Here is a 16194-nt window from a genome sequence, read left to right as displayed (position 1 = left end):
TAGATATGTTATATTGATATAAAAATTAATTTGATTATTATAAAATAACATGTTAAAAATGCTATGGTTCAGAAAATTACATATTAAACATTTTTTTTTGATAAAAATGACTTGTTTTATTTCTAATGAAAAATCCCTTTTCCATAGTTTGTAACTCCAGTGACATTTCAATTAAGCTTGTTTAATTATCTTATGAAAAACCATCTCTTTTATTACACTTGATATTGAAATAAACATCCAGGTGACAATACCCGGAGGCAGTAGATATCGACATCGCAATACCGGTCACCTGCTACCAATACCAAATAGCCGTTGTCTCCCCTGATATCGATTTTCTGCAATATCGGTCATGAGGTCAATTCTTCCTCATGTGTCTTTAGATACATAATGATTAGCTACGTTTTGAGATACTACTTCACGGCATGTCATCTCGTAAAGGTTCGGCAAATCAGAAAACCCTTCCAGAGGTCAAAGGATACAAAGCGGAAAACTGTATCCCATTTAACCTTTGATCTTATCGTCAGACCCTGACCTTGAACAAACACGATTTGTGTACATCCCAATATAGTTAATATCAGTGGCTCCTTCAAGGGGAAGAAGGTACGAGGTACTCACAATTTGACCTATCACTTGACCTTGAGAATTTTTCTTTGAATGGAAGTCGAGTACTTCACGTTAGTTTGTGGTAAGTTATTTGAAATTCTTCCCAGGTTTAAAGAGGTGTGAAGCTGACATTATCGTGTGACGGATGTAAGAACAATATGTCTCTCATTCTATTTTTATTCATAAACTCGGCATCTCGAAATTTCGGCTACTTCAAAGCAAGTCTCGAATCCCGGAGTATCTCGAAGTCAAATGCCCGGCCTCTTGAAATTCAAGATATTCAATTTCATCTATGATCATATTTAGCTATACGACCGTTTTAACCATTTCCTGCTTCTTTAGCTTGTTTAATAACGCTTTAATCAATGAGAGACAAATTCATGGTTTTGATTCGTTTATTATTCTGACTTATCTTTCTTGCATAATAACATTCCTTATTATACGGTAGTATAAGACGACATTAAAGGCAAACATTTAGAGAAACTATATGAGTAACCCTTGGCCATGACTTAATAATATATTTTTAGCCACTAGCCAATACCGGATACATATGTTATATATCCCTTTCTGTGCTAAAATGCGCTGATGTTATAGAGAGACATTGGCGGACTTTTGTAATTTTAATGATGATAATTGTACATGATTTTTATGAAAGTGTAAGGGAATTAAGTACAGATTTAAATTTGTAAGAGCATATAAATTAAGATACAATTGTGTTGTACTATTTGTACTAAATGATTTTGAATTTTTTGTGGTACTGAAAAGTACCCTAAATTTTCTATTTTTGAAAAGCAATAATAAGTTAATGCTTCAATGCAACCAAATATCTTCTAGAATACCTTTTATGAGAAAACTAAAATTTGGTACTACTTTCCACATAAACCTACAGCAAGTTATATATGGAAAGTACATTCACATTTCTGTTAACAAAATGCATGGAAACCCCATAGTTCATTCTGGTTTTGTAGCTGAGAAAAACAATCACGGTAAAACGAAGCAGGTGTATCAGTTTTATCAGTTGTCCTTTTCTCTATAAAGACAAAAGTATCAAATAAAGTTTTTAATTAAACACATTTTTGAAACATGTTTTACTAAGTATTCCTGAGCAATTTTGAAATGAATCGTGTTTTTGTTTCTGACATCCAGCTTTGAAAATCTTAATATCTCCTTCCATTTACAATGCTTCCTTTCAACATTTCTATAAAGTAACATGGTAGTTCGTGCAGTAGAAATCCTCCTATGACAACATGACGTATGTCGTTCTGAGAGTAGTGAGACTTTGATTTGAAACAAATAAAGGAAAGATGAAATTGCTAGTTGTTAGGTTAGTGGACCGGCCTTTGTCCATCTTGAGAAATGTTCACATCTTACTCAAGTGTTTGTTTTGATAACCTGACCAGACTATGGTGGCTGATTTTTTTCGTTTTCCTCTTTTGGCGTTGTTTCGTTCTCTTGTTCTGGCGCCCCCGCAAAAACGATATAACAAAGAATGCAACGCGACAGAACGAAAGAACGACACTTATAAATGGCACCCTTAAAAACGTCGTCTTGCCGTTCTGTCGTTCTGGCGCACCAGCCACAACGACGGAACGAAACAACGCCAAATGTGAAAATATCGTTCTATATTAGTAACTTTATTCTGTCAAAATAACTTGATGAATCGTCAGTTACTACGGCAGAACATTAGTGACATGTATATTTGTCAAATGAAAATAAATAGCAGGTATCTTTCGTATCCCTCGAACCATAGCAGATGTTACTATTTTAACCTAGTTTTGCCCTGTTTTAGGTCCCTTCGGCAACAAAGCTTTATCCTTAATAAACGTGTTATTAAAGGTTCTGTGTACCATTTGAGAAAAAGATCTTGCAGCCAGGTTAGCTCTGGAGTTTACGGGAAGTCACAGAAGGTGATCGGGTTTCGTCCGAAATAGTATACTTCATTATTTTGGCCATATTTCAAAGGTTTTCGACCTGGAACTGGGACATATAACCATACTATACATAGAATGTAGGTCTATGCTTTAGATACATGGAATATCTCGAGACCACAGTAACTCCTACATCTATATATTATTTGGTAATTTAGGTATATACAGAGTCATGATCAACATCCCTATACACTTTTATGATCCTAGGCCCAAGGTTTTTCAAGTTATCGTTAAGAAACCGTTTAACTGTTTCGGGTCATTGAGACCTTGACCTTTGACCTACTGATCTCAAAATCAATAGGGGTCATCTGCTGGTCATAACCAAAGTCCCTATTAACGTTCATGATCCTAGGCCTAAGAGTTCTCAAGTTACCACCTGGAAACCGATTGGTCCGACCGACATGAACAAAACAATATATCCTCTCTTCTTTTGAAGGGTCACAAACGAATTTTCGAGTTAGTATGTTGAAATTTCGAGAGAATAAATAACACGCACCTGACACTCATGCTCCTCTGTAACTTATATTGTGAAGGCAAAACTTTGTTGTGTTGTTAAAGTATCTTTATCATATCTTATAAGTGTGCAGACCAATCAAAAGTCCTAAAAAGCGCACTCCCGCAAAGAAAGATTAAATGCTTTTTCACTTCCTTATTCGCCATATTTCAGACTGTTATAACGGAGTATGTATAAAGACATTTGAGGTAAATATTTTGATTTTTAGGTGAATAGTTTTAATAACCCTTTTAATAATCCTTTAAAAAAGACGTAATAAGTCGAATTATTTATCACTTAATATTTTATTTGATTGTTCTTTATCAACCAATGGTTTTGCCCGCCATTTAAAGAAAATTTTTAGTATGTGTTATACAAAATCTATGTTAGCTCCTGACAAAATGTTAAGGTTTGAGCACCATTAATTGATTGTTAAGTAAGAAAGCAAAATAAAATAAAAATAATAATAAAAAAAACCCCCATTAAATTATGAACCTGATTATATTTGAATCCGTGATATAAAAGGTCAAAGACATCACGGTCAACCTAAATGTGAACATGCCTAACTTCATGCATAAACAATTTCCTTTTAGGCAAGGGGCACTATTTATATACTTTATCTATCAAGTTTTGTCAACATTTTAAACAAGATAAGCTAGGAACAAACACACCCGTTCAAAATATATGATATCATTGCATGGCCATGCAGCAGCTTTCATGACCTTACTTTTCATTTTTTATTTCAACCATACAAATTTAAATGGCATTATATACTCAATATATAGTCAATGAAATATATTAATTACATGTTAATTGTAATGCAATAATTTTATCTGGATGAAAAATTGCTATAACTAAACATTTCTTCATATTATTTAAATGCCTTGTTAAATATTATGATTGTGAGCGGGACTTCGTCTTGTACCCGTGCCAGATTTTGTCAAACAATACATACATTTCAATTGATACACAATTGTTTTCATAACTTTTCCACTGAGTAAATTTCTTCACACGACAAGTTTCAGATTTCATTTTTTAACAAATGACAATTTTTTCATTGTTGACAAAAACAGTTTATTGTTACAAATCAAGCATTTTGGAATGCGACCATATATCTTACCTTAATCTATACGTTTAATTTGAAATTTTCTGTCTTTAAGCAGAATGTCAGTCATTTTAACTTTTTAAACAGGCGTTTAATTGTAATTTTGCTTAATCAGATATATCAATTGAATATGTTTTCTACGGAATTCCATTTAAGGCCATCGCCTTTGAATGTGTTGATCTGAAACGCGAAACTCGATAGTAGAGATTTTCAGCTTACTTCGACGCGTATTGTGGACCATGGACTGCGAACTTAATATAGGGATTTTCTCGAACTGTATATAAGTTTGTTTTTAATGCATTACTGAACAGCGGCATATTTAGCATCCGGTTCTAATGCCGTAATACTGTTTCCGTTTAAAATATTCGAGAAAAGACAGTTATAAGATTTATTAATATCCGTTGTATTGTATATATGAATTACCGATATACATGTATTTTGTCTTACAAGTATTCTTAACTGGGCGCATTAAAATATCCTTTTACCTTTTATACCCTTTTTCATTAAAGCTACTTTCCATGGAATCGCAAGCAATCTTATCATTTGTCTATATTTTCTTTCTTTATTTATTTATTTTGTTGGGTTTAACGTCGCACCGACACCATTTTAGGTCATATGGCGACTTTCAAGCTTTGATGGCGGAGGAAGGCCCCTCCGTGCATTATTTCATCACGAGCGGGCACCTGGGTAGAACCACCGACCTTCTGTAAGCCAGCTGGATAGCTTCCTCACATGAAGAATTCAACGCCCCGAGTGAGGCTCGAACCCACATCGATTAGGAGCAAGTGATTTGAAGTCAGAGACCTTAACCACTCGGCCACAGAGGCCCCAATATTTTCTTTGTGGTTTCAGACTATGCAAATAGCATTTTTTTTTATTTAAATACCATTTTCTTTTACTTTGTAATCTCTTATTTTTCTCGGAGTACTGAAACCTATTTTTTTTTCAGAAAAAAACGTGAAATTGAAAGTACTAGTTGTGGCGTTTATTTTTAGATTTAGATTTCGTTGACAATTCTATGCATGCATTGGCCATAAAACATGTTTTTTGGAATATGATCGGAATTTGACCTAGGACGCGTCCTATGCCTAATGTTCACAAAACAATTTTCGGTCTCCGCTGGGTTTTAGATTGACATTTGGACAGCCAGTTTTAATGGTACTTAAAGATTAAATTCAATTAGAGACTGATAATTTATACTGAGTAGTCACTTTAAGATAGTAAATTTAAAACAACTTTTAACATGCAATTCCGATATCAGATTATGAAAATAAGAAGTGGCTATTTCCATTTTTTTTCCAAACATGCTGATACATAACTAATTCAGGATGTTTTAGCTAAAATATGGTAATGTATCGGATTTTTTTTCGACGGGGTTGAAAGATGTTTAGACAAAGTGTTGAACTAAATCATTCAAGATATTTCTGTAAAACTTCTATTTTATCAAACATTAGATACAATTATAAAAATAAATGAAAAACAATGACCTTTCTCGTACAGAAGTCTACGAGAACACTGTATCTATACTATGCAACAAAAATTAAACGAACTTTCATTTCATTCACAATGTTTTATCTTTTTTTCACAATAATATTTTGTACTGCGTTTTTTTTCTTACTTTGTTGCTAGGAAAAACTAGTCTAGGAATTGTATGGACGGATACATATTAAAACCAGGAATCGCCGTTATCTTCATATCCATATTTTAAGTTGTATTTTTAATGCATGAACATATTAAGGTAAAGTATTATCGTAGTACAGTGGGTTTGAAACTTCACATGTCATGTCGATTGAAGAACCTGCTTAACGCAAGTAAAATGTGACAGAGTATTTAGATGGTATCTGAATATTGCAATTACGTGTTTTAAATGTAGCCTGTTCACTATCCATATATTTTCAAACGTATGTATTGTATAATAGCAGATAATTATATCACAATACACTAATCTGTACAATGAAGGCAAAAGTTACTACATATATAGGTAAAAGAAACATATAAACCCGAAGTATGTTTTCTTTTTTGCGAACCTTTAAATATTTTGAGAAAACCCCTACTGTAAGTACGCAGTCCGCTGTCCGTAGTCCGGGTCGAAGTTAGTTGAATGATGTACTGTCGCGTCATCATCATCGTACACATTCAAAGGCGATGGCCCTAACGGATTTCCACAGAAAACATATTCAATTGATAGTGTAAGATCTAATTGATATAAAATAATGCATTTATAAAGTAGTCCAATTTATGCAATCCCGACAGTCTATAAAATGATGCAGACAATAGTAAGGTTATTGATACTACCTTAAACAAGCAGAGGGGATCCATAAAAATTACATTGACTCGAATATTTTATTTGATTCTTTATTTCACGTGTACTGATTTAAAGTCGCTAATATGACACCTTTAGTCTGATAATTGTTTTAATGAAAACTATCTATTTATTATGTTATTTCATCCCCGTTGATACATTCAGTAACTGCAGAATGAACAGAAATTCTTTGGTCACTGGACGTTTGACGTACTCACCTCTGCCAGTCATTAGTCACTTCCGTATCAAACGTGAAAGCATTCTCTAGTTATCTGGAAAAAGTTCTACTGTTCAGGTTCATTGTGACCTTGACCTTTGATTTACTGACCTCAAAATCAATAGTTGTCATCTGTTGGTATTAACCTCCCTATTCAGTTTCGTGATCCTAGGCCAGATCGTCTGGAAACGATTTAATTGTTCCAGGTTACTGTGACCATGACCTTTGACCAACTTATCAGGAGGGGTCACCTGCTGGTCATGATCGACCACCCTATACAGTCTCCAGATCCTCAGCATAAGTGTTCTCAAGTTATCATCTAGAAACGGTTTAAATGTTCCGGGTAACTGTGACATTGACCTTTGACCTACTGATTTCATATTCAATAGAGGTCATCTGCTGGTCATGATCAACCTCCGTAGTAATTCCGTGATCCTAGATCCAAGCGTTCCGGGTCACTGTGAACTTGTCCTTTGACCTACCGATCTCAAAATCAGTAGGGATCATCTACTGGTCACCAATCTGTTTTTTCATGCTCCTAGACCCAAGTGTTCTCAAGTTAACGCCCAAAAGCCGTTTAACTGTTCTGGGTCACTGTGACCATGACCTTTTACCTACTGATGTCAAAATCAACAGGAGTCATTTGCTGGCCATGACCAACCTACCTACCAACTTTCATAATCCTAACCCAAGCATTTTTGAGTTATCATCCAGAAACCGATTTGTCTAAACAATAACCATTCTTCTTCGAAGGGGGCATAAAAGCAAGTTAATCAGTCAAAAAGGAATTTCCGAGTTAGTATGTTAAAATTTCGAGAGAATAGATAACACTCGCCTGACAAATGCTCTTCTCCAATTTATGTTGTGAATGCAAAAATGTGTCGTGTTGTCAAAGTATATCGCGAAGCGATGAAAATCGGGATAGATCCCTCTATGGAAACTTGCGATTTACCGATTTGGACATATATTATTGAATTAAAAAATGTGTACTTCGGGCATGTGCATAGAGCGACTGACTTCTGATTTTTTTAGGAGGATACGCTTTTTCCTAGTGCCTAATAAGCGTCCACATAACTTGTGTGAACCGTATCGTCTTGCACATCAGTACAAATATGGACAACATAAAAATTATGGTATATATACATGTAGTCTACACTTGTAAATAAAAGCACCTAGCGAGTACAGTTCATATAAATAAACATACCTCTCTGGAGGCTGCGCCTATAAAAGAGGCGGAAATAACCTGTAATATAATACAATATGGGCAGTGTTATTTTTATTCCAAAATTTACCTTTAAACTGATAGGGAATCGATTCTACGCGTAGCGACGAAAATCGGGATTGATCCGTTTACTGTAACATGCGATATACCGAAAGAAATGTTTACTATCGAATTAACAAATGTGTCCTTCCGTGATGTCATTATACAGTTCTTTTCAAATGCGTTGAAGTTGGATCGATACCTGATTGAGGCAGTGCCTTATTTCATATTATATCTTATACGTGTGCAGACCAGTAAAAAGTCCAAAAGTCCTAAGAAAGAAAGATTAATGCTGTTCTACTTCCTTCTTCGCCATATTTCAGACTGTTATAACGGAGTATGTATAAAAGACATTTGAGGTAAATATTTTGATTTTTAGGCGAATAGTTTTAATACTCCTTTGAAAAAGACGTAATAAGTCGAAATGTATATCAAATAATAATTTATTTGATTGTTCTTTATATTCAGTGAACGTTTTTGCGTAAGATGATTTACATGTAGAATTTAAGTCAAGTCTAAGGAATATTTAAAAATGGAATGTTTTAGCGGAATGTGTGACGAGAATCTTCTGAAGTAATTTATTTAATTTTGCTTTATATTATGTGATTTGTTTTCACTTGTATATTGTTCATTTCGTCTGACACATTTTATAACGGTCGCTCACAATACCGCACAAGTTCCAGTGAATTATTGAAATATTACAGAAAAAAAATTTCACTGAGAGAAATTATGAAATGTAAGAATTTGGTTAAAAACATTGGAAGAAAAATTTTCAGTTGTACATTAAATATATTGTTCTTTATTTATCGCTTACTCGGCGGGAACCACTGTACGATAATTAAAATGAAGTATATTTTAAGTGGACCTTATGTTAACTTGAACGTGTCAAATTCAACTATCAACAGCACGTACGTTATGAACTAGAGCCGGGAGACGGATTTAAACATATTACAAAAGAAAGGTATAGACACTTTGAAAAACGACAAAAATCCAGTATTTGATATGCGTATACTTTGTCTTTGATTGTTTGCGATAATGAACTATGAAACAAAAGTATCGAATTCCTGTACTTTGTTTCTGATCCAATGTTCTGACTCAAAGGTCAATATAGCTTAATTGTTTCTCTCGTCAACACCTGATATGACATTTCACTCGGGGCTACACAAGTGCATATTATGTTCACTCAGTGAAGAGTGTTTAGCAAAGTATCTTTATTATTGTATCTTTTGTTATCTGTGTTTTTCAGTTTTTTTATTTCGTTAACATAGATGATTTTGCTGTAAATAATACTTTTCTTAATCTCATTGAACAATACTGATGATTTTTATATCTTTCTTAAGTTCTCCAGCTTCTAAAATAAGCAAATCCACATTACAACAAGATATTCAACAAATTTTGTTTGGTATTCAACTTATTGCTAAATAGGATAAATCAGCACAAATAAATATCTTAAGTGAAGTGAGTTTAAACTAAAAGAAGATAATTACTTTATTGACATAAAAATATCTAAAAAACAGCGAAAGCTAAAGTAGTTTTACGAGGTAATTGCTATTTAAACATCTTTTTTTTCCTAAAGATTTTGTAGATTATTTTATGTCTGTTTTGTATAGAATAAAAAACGTGAATGTAAAATTAAACATAGTTTTATCAAGCCTATTTTATCAAATACAAGAAAGGTTTAAAAGGACGGTAATCAAAATGTATGGCAGCTTATATACCACTGAATGTCCACAAAGTTTAAACTTTATTTAGTTTAAAGTTTAAATACAATATGCTATCTGAAAGTAAATGGCGTCAACATACAAACTTTTCAGTTTGACAGAGTTTCAAGAATACTCAGTTATCATGTTTACAAATTAACCCCAAATGAGTTACCGTAGTGCAAAAATAATATAAACTGTTCACTTTAAACGAATTCTATAGATTCTGAAGTTGCTTATTTACTAAAACATTTTGCTTTCTTTCATGTTAAAAAGACATAACTCCGCCTGTAAATAAGGTGACAGCTGGAACATTTATTGTATTTGTTCTACCTGTATATACTATTTATCTATTGTAGACGCATTGTTTAAGGTTACAGAAATTTCTTCGCTTCAAATCATAACGTTTACCCTTTTTCATACACTATGAGGGTGTTCGTGAAAACGAATTAATCAACAAGTACTTTCATATAATATCTACTGGTGTAAAATGGAAAGAATATAATGTTTTAAGACATTGAGTTTTTACGCATCACCTTGCGTATATGTTATGTAACTCAGATAACTGTTAGATTGAAAATATTTTCAACTTGAGACTCTTTGAATAAATGAACTGCGACATAAAGATATATTTTCGGGTTCAAAGCATTTCATCTCAGAGACAACCTTTCGTAGCAAAAGAGACACTTGTTTTGATAGCACAACCACTTTTCATGTTCCCATGCATGATTGAGTTACCACGTTTGTTTTTCCTGACCAAATTCTTGAATACTGCCTAAAACTTTATAAAAATGAAACCGGTCAATAAATGTTAATATGCGTATCATAAACGTTTTCCAAAAGAATCTAACCGCGTCTGCTCTCGTTTTGAAAATTACTATGCTATTCCCAGAAGCAATACTTTACTTATACACTTTAAACTTATTTTCAGGTGCAAGATTCTTTGAAGATGGAAACTTCACAAAATTATGTTACTCCCATGTGTTCTGCCCATAATGATGCAGTTGCAAAAGCAGTTTGCTTGAAGAACAAAGAACTGCTTTGTTTTCAGTGCGCTATAGCTAAAGCTAAGTTAGATGTCTACACTATTCAAGAAATTGATAAAATTTCTGAAGGAAAGGAGAAGCTCAAACTTGAATATATACTTATGAAACAAATTGCTTCTAGAAAGGAAACTTTCATTGTCGAATACGAACGTAAAGCTGGAGAAGTGAAAGAAAACTTGGAACAAGAAGTAAAGAAAATGTATGACCAGCTGTCAGAGGAACTCTGCAAACTGAAAGAAAACACACTACATTCGGTAGAATCTAACAGCGATTCATTTCTCAAAGATTTATATAGCAACAAAAAGGAACTAGATGGTGTGCAAAAGACAATTAATGAAAATCTTGAAAAGTTATCTGTTGCGACAGTTAGTGATGTAGAGAGTCTTGAATCACAACTACAGGAAGTAAAGAAAAAGCTGACCGATGAGATTCCTGATCTTGATTCTAATCCAGAAGGAGTATTCACAGCAAGCAAAATGTTTCAAGAAGCGATGAGCAAGTCAAAAGGTGTCTTGGGAGAAGTAACTTTAAGCAACATGGATCACTATTCACTTCCCACACAAGATGAATCACAGGCTAATAAAACAGCGTATTCAATACCAACGGCAATTATCGGTAGCCAGCCACCAAAAATACCCCCAAAGCCTGGTGCCTTTTCATCTGATGAATACCATGAAAGGCCAAAACTATTTCCTCGAAATGCGGAAGCGAAGCCTAAGAGAGCATCTATAACTGAAGACACCAGTCAAATGGCAATGAAAATAGCACCAGGTAATGACATGACTGCAGCAAAAACCGATTCGAAAATGTCTCCGAAAACTGAAACAGTTCCTGAATCCAAACCAGAAAAAGCAAAGAAATCGAAGTTTAAAATATTTGGCGGCCCCAAAGATAAACCGAGAGAGAAATTAGAAGATTATGAAGATGTAAGTTTCGCCCCTAAAACCCCTATACAAGCAAAGTACTTGATCAATACAACGTTACCTCTATCAGGACTAGACTCAATTCATACACCATTGAAATTCGAAAAACTTGTGACCATAGGTCCGGATCGAATTGGGCTTTTAAATAGAAAGCAATCTTCTGTTGTCGTGGCACAACTAGATGGAAATGTTCATATTAAACAGTACCCCGATGGAGTCACAAGCATTGCAGCTATGGAAAATAATCAGCTCGCTATACTTACCCAGAAAGAAGGGAATAAAATTGAGACTATTTGTGTGACTGACAAAGGCTTTGATACGAAAAACACTATCGACTTAAAAGAAGAACTATCTGATGTTACTGGATTTGATTATTCTTATTCAAAAAACAAGTCACGTTTTGCCATAGGTACAAAAACAAAGCAGGTTTTCATTGATGGGAAAGGAAAGAAGATCAAATCAACGGAAATCGACAATACAACAGGCTCGTCGGATATTGCCACAACGTATGATTTCGAAAATGACTGTATCTATGTTATGAACATGGAACATAAATCAATTAAATGTGTGTCTCTTAAAAATTTAGCACCAGTTTGGAAACGCAAATGTGAGGACCAGTTGTTCAAACCAAAATCTGTTTGTTTGTATAAAGACAAACTTTGCATAGCTTCCTCGGGAACAGTAACGATATTTGCGGCTAAAGACGGCGCACCAATAAGAAAGCACGAAACCGTTGACCTTGTTCAGGACTGTCTTGGAATATGTGTGATTGATGATGTTATCGTGATTTCTTCCAATTCGGATAGATTGGACGAGTCCCGAAAGCTTGGTTTCATAGGCATTTAGGTGAAAATTGTTGAGTTGGCATAAACAGAAAACAAACAAAATACGCATGCCAATTTCTAACAGGTATAAAACCTTATATACTTATAATTTCGAACGAACATGAAACATGAACATTTATAAATGCAATTGCTTTAGTTGATGAATGGAGGTAATCGAAAAAGTACTGGTTAGAAAATTATGCTTGAAATATCATGGTTGCCTATATCGCTGTTTAGCACTCGTTAACCTGTGCAAAATAGCTTTTGTATGTTTTGTTATCCGTATAAACTTGACTTATTTATTCAGGATTGTTTTTCGCCAGATTTATACAGCTTAGTTTTTTTTCTTATATGTAATAGTTCACAGTTAGTAAACGATTAACATTCTTTCATACGTAATGCTTTTTCTGCATGTGATTTAAGTACCTTGATTTAAATCTTAACATCAGTAGATGCAAATACTTAATGCTTTTAGGTTTATTTTAAATATAGTGTACTGTCAATATTCATTTTAATTTTATTAAAGAAATATCTTTATTTATAAAATCAGCTTTAAAAATAGCTCAAAAATCATAGCTTAGAATCATTCTGTATACGTCACGTAGTCCAAATTACATGGTTTAGGACACATTTCACAGCACGGTTTTGCAATCATGGATATAAGGCATCGTGTTTAGCACAGTGAACAGATTCAAAGAAAAGAGAAACATTCGATACATTCAGTAGTTTAAAAAAATCACTCTTGGAGGTTACATAAACCGTCAAATTTATCTTTCACTTGGAACGACGACAGTCCTGGTGATAAAAAGATTATCAAGGATTATATTGTTATTTGATAAATATCATGTTTTCATATCTAAGTATGATGCGTCTGTGCATGTGTGAATATGCATAATTTTGTTGAATTTGATTCGTTATCTATATCAGTCACTTTATTTTTAATCAGATATTAGAAAATTAAATATGTCTCTTATTAAGGCTTGTGTTTGTATTCGTGTAATTTAACGGTTACTGTCATTGTGAACATTGTCCAAATCCTTGACTCTAGTCGTCTGTGTTGATCTTGGACATATGTATCGAAGAAAACGTTCCTTCTGATGTTTTTTGGAATTTGTAATATCATCATCTGATTATTATAGTGGGTTTTCACCATGTTTAAACTGAGGTTTTTATATCATTTTGTTTCTTTTCGTGACGGGCCGTAAAAAGTACATATTAATGTTGACTTCATTAGAGAATATTTTTAAGTAATGTTCGTTTTTTCTCCGTGTGTTCTATCTCTCTTGTTTGAATATATAAGTGTATGTCGAAAAAGCATTGTATCGGCCATAGCGCGAAAATTAATGTGTCACAAACGAAGACGATTCGGAAGAAATGTCAATGCGCACAATGCACATTAATTTAGCATTGTATTGTTATAGAAATTATATGAACATGTAAGCTAATTCAATCATGATTACACTGTGAAATAGTTTTTTCTTTGATTGTTCCTTTTTAAAAGCATACATCTTCAAAGTTCACTACGGACAACTTTCTCCGAAAACAAAAAAAGCGTTTCTTTTATAAGCAGAATAAGAGAAAACCAACCAAACAAAGACAATCAACAAATGACGTATAAAAATGCAGTTACGTGATTTTCTAAATTGCAGTTTGTTTAATTCTGCTCATTGTTTTCTCGTTTAGGGCAAACTCATTATTTTAGCTGGGGACCATATGCCGCTTTTCATGGAATTACACACTAGTATAGCATTGAAGGTTCCATGTGCATCGACGTATGAACACATCTGCGGAAGTCTCTAAATTGTTATTTGTACTTTTAGCATGTGTAAATGTTGAGTTCTGCTCAACCCGGGGCTAGAGGGCGTGGACGGTAGCATGCATTTTCACTACCGTCCATGAACAGGCTCAATTAAACCGAGCCTGCAACATTTTTGTTTTTGTTGTGTTCAGCAACCTGTGGAGTTTCCACTTTTTCTATTTTATTATCACAGCAGCGTTGTTTGTGCCGTGTGGCGGCCGTAAAAAGTCTTCTCGTACATTCAATCAGGGCTGTTATATTTCTATCTTCTCAGATCGTTCAGCACGACTTTTATGTTGTGTTACTTGTACTGTTTAGTTTCTCAGAATGAACATTTCGGCCTGGGTGGTTCCAATACTCCCGCTTTCATAGCTTTGGGTATTGTTTAATCATCCCTTGGATATGGTGCCTGCTTTTTAATTTTGTCTTTTGGCAGTTCCTGTGATATGCAGGCTCCATAACCTCAGATCCCCTTTCTAAATTCCAGTTTGTTTAATTCTGCTCATTGTTTTCTCGTTTAGGGCAAACCCATTATTTTAACTGGAGACCATACGCCGCTTTTCATGGAATTACACACTAGTGTAGCATTGAAGGTTCCATGTGCACCGCCGTATGAACACATCTGTGGATGTCTCTAAATTGGTACTTGTACTTTTAGCATTTGTAAATGTTGAGTTCTGCTCAACCCAGGGCTAGAGGGCGTGGACGGTAGCATGCATTTTCACTACCGTCCATGAACAGGCTCAATTAAACCGAGCCTGCAACATTTTCGTTTTTGTTGTGTTGAGCGACCTGTGGAGTTTCCACTTTTTCTATTTTAATACTATAGTGCCCTGCATAGAATTGTTCATTGCTGCGTAACAAAAATATGTACTTTAGACGCAAACAACATGAGCAACGTTCGGCGATCCTCATTACTCCCTTTTTGTGTATGTCGATATTGAGATAGGTAAGCAATATTGTTATGATATTTTCAAAACATACTGTAAATAGATCAAGATACTTGGGTAAGCATTTTGTTCTTTTCGTTTAATTATACACATTTTTATAGCTCCAGTGACATTACTTTCGTATGAACCCTTGTAGCTACATATACCAAATTGTAAGATGGTGCTTATGATCACATTTTCCCGAATAAATCTCTCCATCTCTCCAGGTCCGCGACTTTGCGGAATGATGAACTATGAAAATGGCGGCCATTGCAACAGGGTTATATATGTGTTGTTTTCATACAAAATATAATGATTTCAGTACTTGATATCTGATAACATAAAAGGAAAACTGATACACGTTTGAATTTATTTCGTAAGATGTTTCACTTTCACTTTCAAACAATCTATTAAAGTAAAAATAGTTATCATATTCTTTGCGAATAAACGTACAGATACTTTGTTAAGAAAAAAGATCATTGGTATTTTATTGTATCAATTATCTAACAAATTTCAGAAAACAAGCAAAAATCTTACTCCCGGTCGTAACCTTAAAGGGAAATATTCAACATTTGACAATGTATATATTTAGAAAGAATTTAATAAATACTATAAACTGTCAAATAAATTATGAAACTCGGACTACAAACAAAAAAGAAATGGCAATTAATCAATTAATTAAACAGCAGCCATTTTGGATACAGTACGTCATCGTCCTTGCCTTATATACGCATTTTTTTTTCAAAATAGTGTATTTATGGTAATATTATGTTCAATACAATTAAACATGGAGCTTAAGGTTACGGTATACACTTTTACATACATATTAAGGTTCATATAGTCTATGGCCAACACAATATTTCTTTAAGTTGTTATTCACTGATGTTTCAATATATTGCAATGCCCGTATAATGAAAGAATGATGACGTCACTGTCTGAGTACATAAATGGTATTGAAATGGCTATATCTTACTAGTATATGTTTGTTGTCCGATTTTGATACTTGTTTCGTTAGTATTAATGTTTCACATAATTCTTTCTGCGAAAATTGCATATTCCCCTTTA

At 33.9% G+C, this 16194-nt stretch overlaps 1 protein-coding gene across 2 annotated transcripts; it reads left to right on the top strand.

Annotated features, from left to right (window-relative positions):
* Nucleotides 1-3114: 3114 nt before the first annotated feature.
* LOC123529318 (uncharacterized) lies at nt 3115-13375 on the top strand. 2 transcript variants are annotated; one of them, XM_053521972.1, is made up of 2 exons: nt 3115-3233; nt 10541-13375. In XM_053521972.1, the coding sequence occupies exons 1-2, from the start codon at nt 3165-3167 to the stop codon at nt 12422-12424; spliced, it is 1953 nt and encodes a 650-aa protein (XP_053377947.1). In that variant the 5' UTR covers nt 3115-3164; the 3' UTR covers nt 12425-13375. The 2 variants fall into 2 exon arrangements, with proteins under 2 accessions (XP_053377947.1, XP_045165535.2); XM_045309600.2 differs by lacking the exon at nt 3115-3233 and adding an exon at nt 8138-8268.
* Nucleotides 13376-16194: the final 2819 nt, after the last annotated feature.

The sequence above is a fragment of the Mercenaria mercenaria genome, chromosome 13, assembly GCF_021730395.1.
Source record: "Mercenaria mercenaria strain notata chromosome 13, MADL_Memer_1, whole genome shotgun sequence".
Lineage (NCBI taxonomy): Eukaryota > Metazoa > Mollusca > Bivalvia > Venerida > Veneridae > Mercenaria > Mercenaria mercenaria.
The sequence above is the reverse complement of the archived record's forward strand: the minus strand, read 5'-3'. Positions and strand labels throughout refer to the sequence as shown.